Genomic DNA, 15,233 nt, shown 5'->3' on the forward strand with positions numbered 1-15,233 from the left:
AAGTTCTGATTGTGAATCCTATGTAGCACCGATTTCTGGAAAATCATCATTGATGCTAAACATCACCTAAAAAGTTAAAACCCAGACTCCTAATATACAACATATCCGTGGCTTTAAAAAAATGAAATATATCATATGATATGCACCAATATGTTCCAATAGTTTGAAGTTTGAACCTTGGGCTCCGTTTGGAAGAGTGCAGAGTGCAAATACAAATATGATCAGGCAAATATAAATGAAGCATATGTACATGAACCATGCACATGTTTGTATTTGCACCCTTTCTCAAGGTTCAACCCAATTAGATTCCGTAAATGCAAACCATGTATTTAACATTAAACAATACAGAGTTGTGTTAACTTGAAAATCGTACAGTGTTTGGTCTTTTCCCATTTTAGATCGAAATACCTAAAGATGAGCATGCGAACAGACTGAAAAAGGCAAAAGTAGGAAGCTTCAAATGAAAACTCTTTTGGTCTTTGCACGCTAAAATTAGCATTCCCAGCTGTTCTTATCAAAACCCAGTAGGCCATGAGCCCACGACACTTACCAAACAGTCTTCGTCTTTAAAGACAAAGACCCCAAAAAACCCAACGTGTCTTCTCGTCTATTAGGCTATTAGGCTGTCAAAAGATCTACCTAAAGACTCCCCACGCATACTTGGAAGGTTTTTACTTTTTAGAGCTTCCCCAGGTTTGAACAGTTCAGTTTGTTGCTGCTGCGTTTTTTTTTCGGTAAACACAAATGCTGTTTCTTCATTTATGTAACCATTACACTAAACTTTTTATTTTCCTTAATATCAAAAGAAAAAAAATAGCCATTACACTAAACAGGGAGTGCTGTGCCGAACAAGAAGACACTGTGAAACCAATTGTTTTAAAAACTTGAGTGTTCAGTGAATCGTACTTTGATACAGCCTACAGGAATGATGAAAATAAATTCAGAAACAGGAATCACAGTTTCGGTCATGGACAAATCAGAACACCCGGCCCAACAAACTTACAATTGGAGTTTTGAATGAGGGTAGCCTTTTATTCTCGAGGAATTCCTCAAGGCTTAGACAATAATACTTAAGCTACCATAACAGAGCAATTCAAAACAAAGTGGCTCATCCGATTACCACCACCCCCAAGAAACCTCCACTTGAGATCATTGGCATTGGGATCCGGAGAGCAAATGCATATAGTCATCCCATGCCCATGGCCTCCATAACCGTAAGATGTTGCAGTCCCACCAATTACAAGCAGCTCATCACCCAGAGACTTGAAAGCTACACCCCAACCTCTGCTCTGATCAGCTCTTACTGGGACCATCCCCATATCCTTCCATGAATTGCTCTTCTTCAAGTACACCATCAGATGGTTTGAAGAAGCTTCCAGCAAGTAGAGCTCGTTGTTCACAACTGCAACAAGAGGTGGAGAACGCGAAGTCGAAACCGGAGCATCCTTCAACATGTCTGGAATTAATTCCCATGAGTTCCTTTCAGAATCATAGAACTCCCCGCAGGTGAGATCAACTCCCCTTTCATTTTGCCCTCCAACCACGTAAAACTTGTTGTCCATGTAACACCCTGAACACAGCTTCCTCCGCCGATGCATCCTGGGAAGTGGAACCCATGATTCATCATCAGGGTTATACTTCTCTGCTGAACTTAATATCTCCATGCCGGTCCCCATCCCAATCCCACCGGCCACGCACGCAACGTTTCCGCAGCTGGCGGATGCAAATAAGCATCTTGGACTAATCATCGAAGGCCCCCTGAACCATCTGTCCGTCGTCAAGTCATACCTCCAGATAGCCACACCCTCAATCTCTTTGCCCGATACAAGCAGGTGGGTTCCTGCGCAAAACGATTCTTTATCACCAGCCGCGAAGCACGGGTCGGATGGCAAAATCGGAAGTTTCCTGCATGACATGAATCGCCGATCGAATGCCCACCAACGCGACTCCCCGCTTGCCAACACGAAAACCGACGGCTCCTTAATCCCAATCTGTCTCCTAATCTTGTAGAGCTCACCGCTCCTCAGTAAATCCAAATAGCGTTTGTTTACAAAGCAAAACTTCCCATATTCCGATCTCGGAATCCTAGCCAAGATCAGAAGTGCCAACTCATCACTGAGGGAAGGAACGTAAGAATAATCTGCATCCTGAAGTTCTACATCCGATGAACCAACAACATCCTCGCCTTCCTTGGTATAAAATCCATCCAAGCTCTCATCGGTGTTGTGGTTGTGGAGACTCTCAGAAACCCTAGTCTTCTTGGACGGAGAATTATGATTGTTCACCCACGAACCATTACCAAAACCTTGGTCGATCACACCTTTCCTACCATTCAAATTATTCTTACGGCTATGAGAACCACCTTCCTCCCCCTTCGACATCGATTAGGACTTTCTCCAAACCTAGAAATAGCTTTCTATATGAAAAATCAATTCAATTCACACAAAGCCCTAATCACCAAATATAGGGACAAAAAAGACCCAGCTGTGAAATTCCAAAGTGAGAACAATGTCCCTTTTTCTTTAGTGTGATAGATAGATCAAGAGATGAAAAGAAAATCCAAGACGAAACCAAAGAAGAGTATTCTTGGAAGGAGGAAGAGGTATATAAGAAGATAAGAAACAAGATAAGAAACGTACCAGAGAAGCCATGACCGGCGGTTATAGGGGGGATCAACGAGATCGAAATGGATCGTCACGATTTTCTAGAGATAGAATTTTGTCTGGATGGAAGAAGGGTTGAATTAGGTATAAACGAGGAGGAAGAGGAAGAAGAGAGGAAAGGGAAAAGGCCATTAAGGCACAGAGATCAGAGTGGCGGTGTAAGGGTTCGTTCCCCATTCTCTCTGGATTTAAGATTAAATTAGTCGGCTTGCTGAGATTAAAATACGTTGAAATTATGATAGACGACATCGTCGATTTCGGAAAAGGTAAGAGAAAGAGAGGAAGAGGATATGAGAGAGAGAGAGAGAGAGAGAGAGAGAGAGAGATGGACTGCTGTGTCTGTGTTCGTTTTGCATATGATATAAATTATTTATTTAGTGAGGAAGAATCATTATTTTTTTTTTTTCTGTTAAATGCTTTTAACCCCTTTTTCTAAAGTGGTGAAGTAGGATAATGGCAGAGGCGCAAAGCTCAGTTCTTGTGTCGCTTCTTTTTTATCATAAATAAATAAATAATTGTAAGTATGCCTACAAATGAAGGGAGCAGATTACAAGGGAGGGGTCCGGAGCAATTGCTATATATATATAATAAAACATACTATAAAAAATATAAAATAAAACAAAAACATAATAATTCTACCATTCAGATTCAGTAAATATATTCATCCCCATCCCAAACTTCTCTGTGAACTGTGATATGATTTACAGAATTCATCTTATTACTTATTAGAGGTTCAGCAGGGAATTATTAATTAATTTTTCTTTTTTTTTTTCAAGACTATTACACCAGTAGGTACTCCCTCCCTATCCCTAGTGCCACCTGACCTGAGGAGTGAGGGCTGAGCTAGATAAGATACTCGTCATTGTGTTGTGCATTTCAGCTGGCACTCATTTTGGGTGGGTGATGGTGCAGAAATTGTGTTATTTTGATCAAACGGTCAGAAAAAAAAAATCGATTTGATTTGGGCCACCTGTTTTGTTATTGACCCCTTAGTCCCACCACCCACATGCATTATACGTGGACTTCGCTAGCCTAGTTGGCATGAACCGAACTGATGATTATGATTAGACTTTGGTTTCTGCACATCTAGGGTAGAGAATGAAATTGATTTGGACCCGATCTCACATGGATGTATCAATAGTTCGATATCCGATTGCTTTTGGGCTTAGATTATAGGCCAAGCCCTAAAAGAAAATTGCAAATATGGAGGAGGAGTCCATTCTCAGTCCAAGCTATAATAGTTATAATTTTATATTCTAAAAAAATGGGAATCTTTCGATGATCTAAATTCTAAACCTGCTGAACAGAGAAAAAGGCAAAGAGTGTAGAGCAGTATCAACAGTCCATTAAAGTGAAGATCTTTGGTTTACATGCACGCAAATACACATCTTCTAATCTACCCGAAAGCAAAAAAAAAGTCAATTTGATTGGATAGTTGGATCAGATAAGAGTGTTTTTTTAAAGGTAAAGCTTACATTGATTATGACTACCATTGATGAGGAAGAAAAATACCACCATATTAAGTTAAATATTATTAAATAGAAGGAAAAAAAGCAAGGAAAGCTAACGGGCATAGATGTCATATCTAAATAATCTAACGCCATCACTGATACAGTCAACATTGGTGCATCCATGATGATGTGCATGTGAATGGCATAGACGTTCACGATCCGTGGATGAATATTATAACACAAGAGTCCAAAACACTATAGTATTTGTTATGTTATGCCTTAAAAAGCTGGTTCTTGATCAAAAATCTTTTTTGTTTATTAAATTAGTCTTGACCAATTGCATTTCAAAAAAAAATGGCAGCCCTAACCCTAAAAAGTGGAAATCAATTGGACAAAGCGTTAAGCCTTCCTTATCCTTCATTTTCTCTATAATATAATTTACTTAATATTTTTTTCCTAAAAAGGTATGTACGTACATGGTTGATCTCCCCTGAATCCTGATTAGTGGGGTTGGATTTGCCTAATACACTTGATTTCTTTGGAAAACATAAAAAACAACATTTTAAAACTTAAAAACCCCCAAGCTAAGAGCAAGTCCCAAACATCAATGTCATAAATCATCATAATGGTTTCTTGTATTTGAATCGTCCATTATAAAGGAATGCTACACAAAATACAGGCGTCAGGCGGAGGTTAGTCCCTTTCAGTTTAAGGGTTTCAAAAAAGAACCCATTTGGTTCTTTTTTTTTTTTTTCCAAGCAACTCCACCTTTGACCTTTTCCTATATCAAATATCAACCCCCCCCCCCCCCCCCACCCCTCCCTCCTTAATGTTTGTTATGGTATGAGACTATGGGAATTGAAATAACAAAAACAAAAAGGTGGAGTGGCAATTAACAAGGACCTTGTTAAGCAGCCAGTTAATCTGACAATGTAAAGTGGTATGGCAAGCTAACATAGTTGAATCGATTGGCTTATCCTACACTAGGTTTAGGGTTTTCGACTTGGTTCCCTTTTCCAATGGGCTTTGTCTTGCAAGTTGCAACCAATCATTTTTCTTGTTTAATCTAATCTATCTAGAGTTTCGTTTTCCCTTTTTCCAACCCTATATAAATAAGCTTTTTAAAGCTGGGTTGTGACCCTATACAATCGCTTCCACTATTTAATCTGTGTCCTCTTCTTACCACGCACGCCTTTACAGAAACATAGGGCTGAGACTGGGACCAACCTTGGCCGTCTGAGATACCATGATAAAGAGGAGACGCATTAAAGACGAAGCCATGACATGTTGAATAGAATACACATCTCTGCCCTCTGTTTGTGACGTGCCGGTATGATTGAATGTGTCTGTCTGATCAAAATTATAAAAAATAAAAAAGGTTAAGCCTTCTTCAAGGTTGATGGATCATGTATCTATTTTATAAGTCTCATCACATGACACCCGACTTCCATATATTTTTGTTTTGCTTAGCATTGGCGTTGCCACAAACTCGCCACCAATTGTTTGTGGGTCGGGAGGTTTCTATCAATGTCTCAATGTTCTAGTAGGATTCAAAACAATTTTGCCCACTTGATTACAACTCTGTCCTACTGGTTTCACAACAATGCCTGCCCTCCATGTTCTCGCTAGTTCCTAATGATTTAGGTTTAGATTAATTAAGCTGTGCAATCAATCTAAAAATGGAATGGGAGCAGCAGTGATGTATCTGCTTTCCCCGTTACAGGTTGGCGTAGGCCCTACATCAATCTTCTTTAACCCCAATTTTCTGTTTTGGCTACATTGAGCATATTCTTCAACAGTGTTCCCGTGCCCCCCCCCCCCCCCTCCCCAAAGGCCTGATCTTATTACTGCCATCCAAATAGTAGATGAATTTTTTAAACATAAAAAAGAGGTTTCAGACGTTGGAATGGTTAGGATCATTAGACCACCATGCCTTCAATGGAAGTCATTTGACAACTCAAATCTATAGTAACAGCCAATTTGTTTCATGAAAAGTTACAAATAGGTAAATAAATCACAAGTGTTTCTTCAGAGTTCCAATTCTCATTGAACACAATAACCAGGCACAAGATTGTAATAAAAACGCTTGGAACTGCATACCTGAGCAAAAATCTGTTGAGGTACAGAGCTAGCTGCAATGAACTTCAAGGTTGTACAGCCTCCAGAAGCTTCTCATAAACCTCTCTGGCAGACAAATCCTCAACCTGAAGAAACATTTAAAATATTGGGAAAAGAAGTCCACCAAAACACCAAGAAAGCAAAAAGAAATACAGGAAATGATAAAGAAAAAGGACCATTTTCCTCTATTGGGATTAAAAATCAAAATGAATTCTTGTTTAACCTAAGATAGGAAAGGACAACTGTCCAAGGTGGAACAAGGAAACGAACATCATTCACTCTTTTAGGGTAAGAAATTTTATCTTCGTTTCCAGCTTTTCTTTTAGGCTATGTTTGGTTTGAAGGAAAAAGTTGGGAAAGGAAGGGAAAGACAGGGAAACCAATACAAGGTTTGTAAAGGTTTCCCTACATTTTCCTTCAAACCAAACATAGCCTTAGGGTAAGAAATTCAGAGATTCTTAAACAAAGCCAGGATCTGTTGCAAGAACTTCAGATGCTGATTCCCATATAGCTTGGTTCTTTCGGTTAATGAGATTTGAAAACCTTCCAAGTGTCATAATGTTTGTTTGTGTGAGTTTTGCATGTATCAAATTATGCAATTCAAAGCTGCTAACAGATTTCTACCAAACCCACCTCTTCCATGTTGCCCACTCAATTTTAATGTTAATGAAAAATCAAATTCAAATGAAGTTGCAAAAAGAAAAGAATCAGTTTCCTATGGCATCAAAGCTTTAATAACCACAATTCAGTTAGCACATTGCCATGTAAAGGCATAATCTTGAAAACTTGAAATATGAAAAAATGACCACATCTAAATGTAAAGGACGCATTCCTCCATATTTAACAGTTAGATTTATCTCATACCATAATGTCGTACCAAGGCTATGAGTCTATGACATAAATGCTGATAAAAATTTTAATTGCATAGACTGCTTAGGGAGAACTGATGACTTGATAGTTGAAATGTTCAATCAGTTCAGCATTACTCCAAAGTGAAGATGCAGAGTTAACTCCGCAAAAATCCAAGTTTTCCATCGCATGGCCACTGAACTTCACGTGCACCCTGCTCTGTCCCGACTTGAATCCTTACTTACCTACTGACTGATTGACCCAAGTCCCAACTATTGGAATACCAAAAAAAAACAATGCCCAGGGATGAAAATTTGCTAGGAAATCACATATACATCCCATATCTGCTTACGTCCAAAACAAATACTACATGAGTAGCAAACTCACCACAAGGAGCTTTGATTTATTATTCCACCCCCTTTGAAGAGTCATCTGGCTCAGCCTTAGACCCAAAACCTGTGTGAAGAACAAAAGCCTGTAAGCTCCAGCTTTATGCTTTCCATAAACATATTTACAATGGAGTAGGTATTCCCTTTAGCCTAATAAAAGAGATGAAACACACTTTGCCCATAAACTCCAACAGCTCATTGTTGGCTTCCCCCCGGGCAGCAGGTGCAGCTACAGTCACTCGAACATCATCAGCATTTACTCCTAATATGGGTGAATTACATTAGAGGTTCAGTAAGTTGTTTCTTTCGACAATGTGATGACTAAAAGCAAATTTAAAATCTAAAGCATAAGCCCATTGTTGTCTTCAAATAATGTTTTCATTGTTTCTCCCTTTTATACATGTGTAAGTAATAACATCGTAGTTGGATGTTTGTGAGGAAAGAAGGAATTATGTTAAACAATATCAAAGGATTTCTTTGAAAAAGAGAATGGACATGGTATTTCTACATTCAATGGAAATAAAAATGTTTAGGAAGCCGCATGCATGACAAATAAAACAGATCAGGAGAATCAATAGCAACCCTTCCAATACAAGTGGTTGGTTTTCTCAACAAGAAGTGTCAAGTACATTTAAGTTGATGCTATATATAAAATGTAAAGATGTTAGATCAAGTATATATAAAATATGGATATAAGACAATTATATTAATTACTTGTGACAGCAGAACGTTGTGCACGGTCCTCCACTTCTATTGCCACTTGAACAAGGCCACCTTCTAATTGCGATATGCAGGGTGGCACAGGAGCATCCTGCATACATTAAAAACCCAAAACAATAGTAAATCAATTTAGAACATTAAAGTCATGGATGGCAGAGTACTTGTTGTCTTAAAAGAAGGATGAACTTCGTTTGCAGGGAAAACTACTAGATTGGGAGTGAAGATGCCCCTTGACTGCAATTTTGGTGCAGAAAATAACCAGCACCATTACAGGAGGGAAAAGAAATAGGGTAATACCAAGAAAATTTTATAAATTCTGCTCCACAAGAATAAAGCAAGCATCAAGTAGTCCAAGCAAAAGTTGCAACGACTCGGGTTCAATGCTATTTGTTAATGCACACTTCCTCCTTGTGATAGCAGAATTTAAATGAAACTGCTGGAAGGCCTGACCGCCTGAGTAACCAGGAAGATTAAGTCTTCACAACTTACTGCATAACCACCTCTGTTTTGATTGACTGACAGGAAGAAAATAAGCATTTCTTATCATTAACAATGATCAGATTTTATTGCAAGAAATATGTGAATATACAAGTTAGTTTCCTACCCTAATGTTGAGAAGGGAACTGGAAACAAAAACAATAAAGGTGAAGGACAGAAAAACCCCACATTGGCTTTTTTGGAGAAAGAGAGAGAGGTATTTAAGGATTTTTCTGGGTGCAACAGGAAGGAAGAGGGGCTTTGTTGTATTTTCCCTTAGGCATAGAGTATGGTACACTTTAAAGGGCTTTAACATGAACTGCCCTCCTTTTGTACACTTCTATACTTTCTATCCTGCAAAGAAATCTTCTTTGATTGATTAAAAAACAAATGAAAAAGCAAGTTTACAGTTTTTCTTTTTTGTATTTTATAAAGTAAGGAAATGAAATAAACGAGACGTGAATAACAGGATATATTTCTATGAGATGGAAGTTTCTTATACCTGAGGATTGGTTTCTGCTGCAACTGAGCTAAGTGAACCATCAACAATGTAAATAAAAGGAGCAGTTTCCAAATCTTCTTCTGCACGGTAACAAACAAAAAGTCCACAACCCATACAGCTCATACGGAATTGTTTTTCCAATTTCCCTTCGCCACTGGATAACAAAGATTGACGGTTCATATGAGCTCCAATGTCTGTAAGAATAATTTACTTGTAGCTTGAAACCCTAATAACTAAATGCAAAATAGTTGCTAAGCTTGAAGGTTCAAAGTTATTTCATTGATGACAACACCCAACTACCTGAAAAATACAAAAGCAGTAAATTCTGGCCAATTACATGGATCAGAGATATATTCTCTTTCTTAGAAAAGAAAATGTTGAACAATTAAGAAAATGAGTGGAGAAACCAATATGATGCTCCAGAATCATCATAATCATCATCCATGCCTTATCCCAACTATATGGGGTCCGCTAGATGAACCCATATAGTTGGGATAAGGCATGGATGATGATGATGTTGATTTTGGAGCATCGTATTGGTTTTCTCCACTTCTTTTCTTAATTGTTCAACATTATATTTTCCTAAGAAAGAGAAGATATCTCTGATCTATGTAATTGGCCAGAATTTACTAGGTTTATATTTTTCAGGTAGTTGGGAGTTGTTGACACAACGGAAATGAAAATGTTCCATTTCCACTCATGACATAATGTGATAACATCTTTGCTTCAGGTGGGTAGGGAGCATCAAATACATAAAAATAAAAAGGTTATTTTTACAAATACCGTTTTAGAAGAACTTTTCCTGCTTCATTGGTATTCAACCTCGCGAGATGCTTCTTCTTGTCTAGCACATGTGCTTTATCGGTTTTCCTTTTTGGCATTTTCTGCAACTGAGTATCTTGGAACCAATATGGTTTAGTAAGAAGGGCAATTTACTATTTGGGGAAATTTCTATTCAAAGAAATATACAAAATAAATAGACGTGTTCAGGCCTCCAAAACAGAAATACAAGGGTCTCGAAATATTTATACACATTATTCTCTGCATTCAATTAAGAACAAATCAAACAGATTCTGAAACCAATTTTGTTCATAAAAATAGTGCGACCACAAGTCCTTCTACATAGACCACCCAACGAGTGATAAGGAAACGTCTATCAAAAACTAGTTAAGAAGAACGAATCCATGGCCATAGTTTTTCCAAAATCACTTGTCTCGGGAACCAAATTTAAACACAGGCTAGACGGAGAACTATTAGACATCCTATTTACCCGTAAAAGCAGAGAGAATTGAGAAAAAATAAAGGAAAAAAGTTTTCAAATACCAAAAGTACGACCCTGGTATCCAGAAAGAACCAAAACCCCAGGGTGAAAACAACAGAAACCGGCGTTCGATCAAGAGTTTCGAGTTTCATGGAAACAGCGATCTTCAGATTTGGCAGCATAGATAGATAATGAACGTAGTGGAAGAAACCCTAGAAACGTAAACACAGGGACGACAGAAGAAAGATTATAATGATGATGTAGAAAGAGAACCTGTTATGAGGACATGACAGCCGCAGTGTTTGCAATAGTAGACGAAGAGGTCGGACTGAAGGCCATCGGGGGCTGCATCTTCACTCGAGTACGTATGGGTTGTCCTCTTCGGCATGCTCCCAGTCTCTCTTTCTCGTTCTCCCCCACTTCCCCTGACCTGACCCTGTTCGTCAGTGCTACTGCTTCCCCTCCACTCTAACCAAGTAACCAACTTAACTTCCCAGGCCCCTTTTCGATGTCGAGAGTAACCGAGCCGTCATGTCAATGGGTCGTATTTGGTTCGGGTCGTGCTGTACCGGTACCGAACCGATTTCCATATGATAGACCCATAACCGTTACAATACAGTCGGGTCTGACCCGATTAAACTGCTACACTTGTTTTGGATTCGGGTTAGCTAAATGTGATGGCTGTTTAGCGGGCTGTGAAACCAATGATGAGGTCTACGCCAGTAACCAACCAACTTACCTTCCCGGACCCCTTTTGGATATCGAGAGTAATGGAGTTGTCATGTCGATGGGTCGTATCTGGTTCGGGTCATTCTGTACCGGTACTAAACCGATTTCCATATGATAGACCCATAACCGTTACAACACAATCTGGTCTGACCCGATTAAACTGATACACTTGTTTTTTATTCGGATTAGCTAAATGTGATGGCTGTTTAGCGGGTTGTGGAACCAATGGTGAGTTCCACGCCAGTAACAAATAAACCGGCAATTACGACCCCAATCCATCTGACCCACCCAATCCATCAATTCTAATGATGAGTCAACATGGATCGAGTGACCCATTAGGGTCAAGGTAGGATTGGGTCAAGGGTTACCCATTGACCCTCAACTTAAAGACTAAACTTGGACACTTTGACAATTTTCTTCTTAGGGTTTTCTTCTTCTCTCTTCTTCTCAGTTAGGACTTCACAAAACCACCAATGATCACTCCCGCCGCCACCGTTCTCATTATTTAGGGCCCGCTTTGAATCAACAACATTGATGTTTCCTTCTTCTAAAATATTGATGTTGAGAAAGAAACAGAGGAGAAGATTGACGCCAACAATTGAACGAAGGAAGGAGCAACAGGGGCGAGCAAGATGATGCCAACAATTGAACGAAGGAAGGAGGAGAAACAGGGATGATTGAACAGAGGAAGGAGGAGAACAGGGGCAAGCAAGATGATGTCCGCGAGTGCGACGGGACCATCTGATCTAGAGGCACCGCCGCAACCATTTTTTTGATATTTTTTTTATTATTTTGTATATTTTATGGATTTTTTGTTTTTTTTTTTGATAAATCATTTTAGTTGAAATATATAATGAGGATCGGATGATTATTATTTAATCATTTTCTATGAATATTTTCTGTAATTTTTCTTTTATTCTATTCTTTGGTTGAAATATATATATAAAATTTTATCTATGTATTTTTTCTATTTTTACCTGAAATATATAATTTTTGGAGATTTTTATTATCATTTTCTGTATTTTTTGTGATTATTGTTTTTAGTTGAAATATACAATTTTTTGGGTTTTATATTTAATTTATTATTCTACAATTTCTGATTTTTTTGGACGAAAATATATTTTTTAAAAATTTTGATTATTTGTATGTTTTCAGTAATTTCTATCAATTAATTTCAGAAAGTAGATTGGAGATGCTTGAGGTAGTGATAGATATGAATAAAAACTTGGGAAAATAAACATTTTGGTCAAAATTAACTATATGAGCATTTTGGACATTTTTGTTCTTCAGTGGTGGTGATTGCAACTTCTGCCCGTGAATTTGGCATCAATCCACGGGCAAAATTCAGTCCACCCCTAGAAATCTTATCTCCACCCTAGGGGTGGACTGAACTATAAAAACTCCAAACTTTTTAGTATCAGTTTCCACTAGCGTTTAAAGGGAGAAACCTTTAACCAGCAATCACGCAGGTAGCCCCTATAAACTACATCCTGCATATGAATTTGGCATCAATCCACGTAGAAATCTTATCTCCGCCCTAGGGGTGGATTCAACTATAAAATCCCCAAACTTTTTAGTATCAGCTTCCACTGGCGTTTAGAGGGAGAAACCTTTAACCAGCAGTCACACAGGTATGGGGCCAGTTGTAGAGTGACACAAACACCAAAAAAATAAATAAATTTGTCTTTAATCAACCTGCAGAAGAGTTTATGCCATGTAGCCCTGCTACATACTCGGTGACTTAATTACGATCACTTATGGCTGTCAAATGCTCGTCAATCTCCTCCATAGACAACACTCTCAAACCTGTATTTTATTTGTGTTTGGCAACATTACATTCATGCATTGATAAATGACAGATCAATGCATAAGTATATTAATAATAAGATGTAAAAGTAAATTTGCATTCAAGTGGGATTTTGATAAAAAAAAGCATATGCTTTTTTGAAATTCATGTTTGCATCCATTACAACTAAAAGTCTGTTTGGTAAGAAGGTAAATTTGCCAGTACAAAATTAACGCAACTTTGTGATTTATATGAACTGTTTTATACTCTACATATTTGCATTCACACTTATTTGCATCATTTCCAAACGCACCCATAGGAGAATTGCAGCGATGTAAATTAAGAACCGATTTAAAATTTACATCGGTTTGGTTTTGTAGGTGTTTGGAAGGAGCGTGTAATTATGATCGACGTAAAACTCCATTCCGGTTCAGTTTTGCATGCATTTGGATGGAGTGGAGTTTTATGACGATAATCAATGTAAAACCTCATCAAGTATAAAGTTTTACATCGATAATCGATGTAAAACTTTACACTCTTTCACCCATTGCATTTTTTAAAAAGCAATGGTCACTTTCATGGTTTAGTGTAAAAACACTATCAATATATTTTTACACCAATGGTGCTTTACACTGATTCCAAACACAGCCTAAGAAATTAATTGCCTCTTGTTCTTTTAAGCCAGCACTTGTACCCTTATGACCAAAGAAGTGACCAGCTTCTTCATCAATGCCCAAAACCATAACCATATATAGCAGCTACTCCAAGAGGGCTTTGCGCTTTTCTACGACTCATGGTCAAGTTCCTCGATCTATTATTAGACCTAGGGCTTTGCGCTTTTCTCTAAGGCTCTGTTTGGTTTGTGGGAAGATTTGGGTGGGATGGGAAAAAATGGGATGGGATGGGATGTGGAAGTGTAAAAATTTAACTTTTCAGTGTTTGGTTTATATATGGGAAAATAATAGGAAAAGCATGTCATGACCTAGTTCTTCGCCAAAAGAAGTAGAAGAAGAAGGTGAGGGAGGAAGACGAGAAGAATAGGAAGAAGAAGAAGAAGAAGAAGAAGGTGAGGGAGAAGAGAGAAGAGGAAGATGGAAGGAGAGACGAAGAATAGGGAAGGTAGCAAATCAATGGTAGTAGGGTAGCAAATCGCTACTGCTTGGTTCTCTTGCCACCGCCACCTCTTTTGTTCGATGGTAGCATATCTCCGCTGCCTGGTTCTCTTGCCACCGCCGCCTCCTCTATTCGAATGGGGAAAGCAATGAACAGTGGTTCCTTGCCAGTATCTAGTGAAGAAAACAGTGGAGAATAGATCGGGTCGCACTGTTTGTCGCCGTTGTTCATCATCGTTCGTATTCGTCGCTAGAAAGCAATGAACAATGGTTTCTCGAGTTTTTCCTCCGGAGTTGCACTATTTTGGTGCAATCCCAATTCCACGATTTTGGGATCTCGCATCCCACATTTTTCTCATCCCATCCCTCTACTTCCCTCAAAACAAATAAGAGAAAAGAGAATATTTTTAGAATATTCCCTTTTTCTCATCCCCATCCCACAAACCAAGCAGAGACTAATAGAAATTATGAAGGGAGTGGAATAAAAAAAAACTTTATGTGCAAGAAACTAGATGGTTGGTTAGTAAAAAAATTAGATGATACATGAAAGATATTTTTTATTGTCCATTAACAATTTTGGACTAATCTAACTGATGCCACACAATTTGAATGCTCCCTCGTGTACTATGGCTTGGACCTTGACTGTATGTCAATCTGGCAAGGTCCGAGCTGTTGTCTGGATGTTCGAGCTAAAGCGAGCTGTAAGGGAAGAAGAGTGAGAGTGCCCAAGTAGTTTTTACCCGAGAAGAGCACTCCGATGCTTAAGTCAATAAGTAAATGGGGATTTCTCTAAGAGTGTGAGAGAGTTTGAGAGTATGAGTGTGTGTCCCTCCCCAGGTGAATTCGAGCTTCTTTTATAGTCATCAGAGGTTCACGGTGCTTTGGCAACGTCCCTGAGTTTCTGGTAGAGTTGTTTCCACAATATAAGGCGTATTAATGTGTCGGTTACTAGATCTGCGCAATGGTTATAGTTCGTTCACTTAGATTGTGGTGCACAATACGACGAGCTACTCCAATGGTCACGATATCGTCGGCCTCAGGAGCAGGATGTGGGGGCGGTTAGACAAGCTCACCTTCGTGGGTCTTCTTACCTCGCCTCAGCTCTGCTAACTTCTTTGGCTAGGTCACCAGCAACCTTAGAGGCCCTGCCAACTCGCCCTTGTCGAGGTCAAGAGC

The 15,233-nt window shown here is 38.8% G+C and overlaps 2 protein-coding genes across 3 annotated transcripts; both read right to left on the reverse strand.

Moving 5' to 3' along the window:
* Positions 1 to 839: 839 nt before the first annotated feature.
* Positions 840 to 3,118, reverse strand: LOC104591703 (F-box/kelch-repeat protein At3g27150). Its single transcript, XM_010250675.3, has 2 exons — positions 2,640 to 3,118; positions 840 to 2,402 (listed from the first exon to the last, which is right to left on the reverse strand). Exon 2 carries the CDS (start codon positions 2,379 to 2,381, stop codon positions 1,071 to 1,073), a length of 1,311 nt encoding a protein of 436 aa, XP_010248977.1. The 5' UTR covers positions 2,382 to 2,402; positions 2,640 to 3,118; the 3' UTR covers positions 840 to 1,070.
* Positions 3,119 to 6,055: 2,937 nt separating this feature from the next.
* Positions 6,056 to 10,916, reverse strand: LOC104591702 (UPF0235 protein At5g63440-like). Of its 2 annotated transcripts, none has more exons than XM_010250672.3 (7): positions 10,704 to 10,916; positions 9,953 to 10,067; positions 9,170 to 9,323; positions 8,185 to 8,281; positions 7,644 to 7,732; positions 7,469 to 7,537; positions 6,056 to 6,318 (listed from the first exon to the last, which is right to left on the reverse strand). In XM_010250672.3, exons 1-7 carry the CDS (start codon positions 10,816 to 10,818, stop codon positions 6,259 to 6,261), a joined length of 699 nt encoding a protein of 232 aa, XP_010248974.1. In that variant the 5' UTR covers positions 10,819 to 10,916; the 3' UTR covers positions 6,056 to 6,258. The 2 variants fall into 2 exon arrangements, with proteins under 2 accessions (XP_010248974.1, XP_010248976.1); XM_010250674.3 differs by having other exon boundaries at positions 9,953 to 10,059; positions 10,704 to 10,861.
* Positions 10,917 to 15,233: the final 4,317 nt, after the last annotated feature.

This window comes from Nelumbo nucifera, chromosome 4, assembly GCF_055504915.1.
Source record: "Nelumbo nucifera cultivar China Antique chromosome 4, China Antique-T2T, whole genome shotgun sequence".
Lineage (NCBI taxonomy): Eukaryota > Viridiplantae > Streptophyta > Magnoliopsida > Proteales > Nelumbonaceae > Nelumbo > Nelumbo nucifera.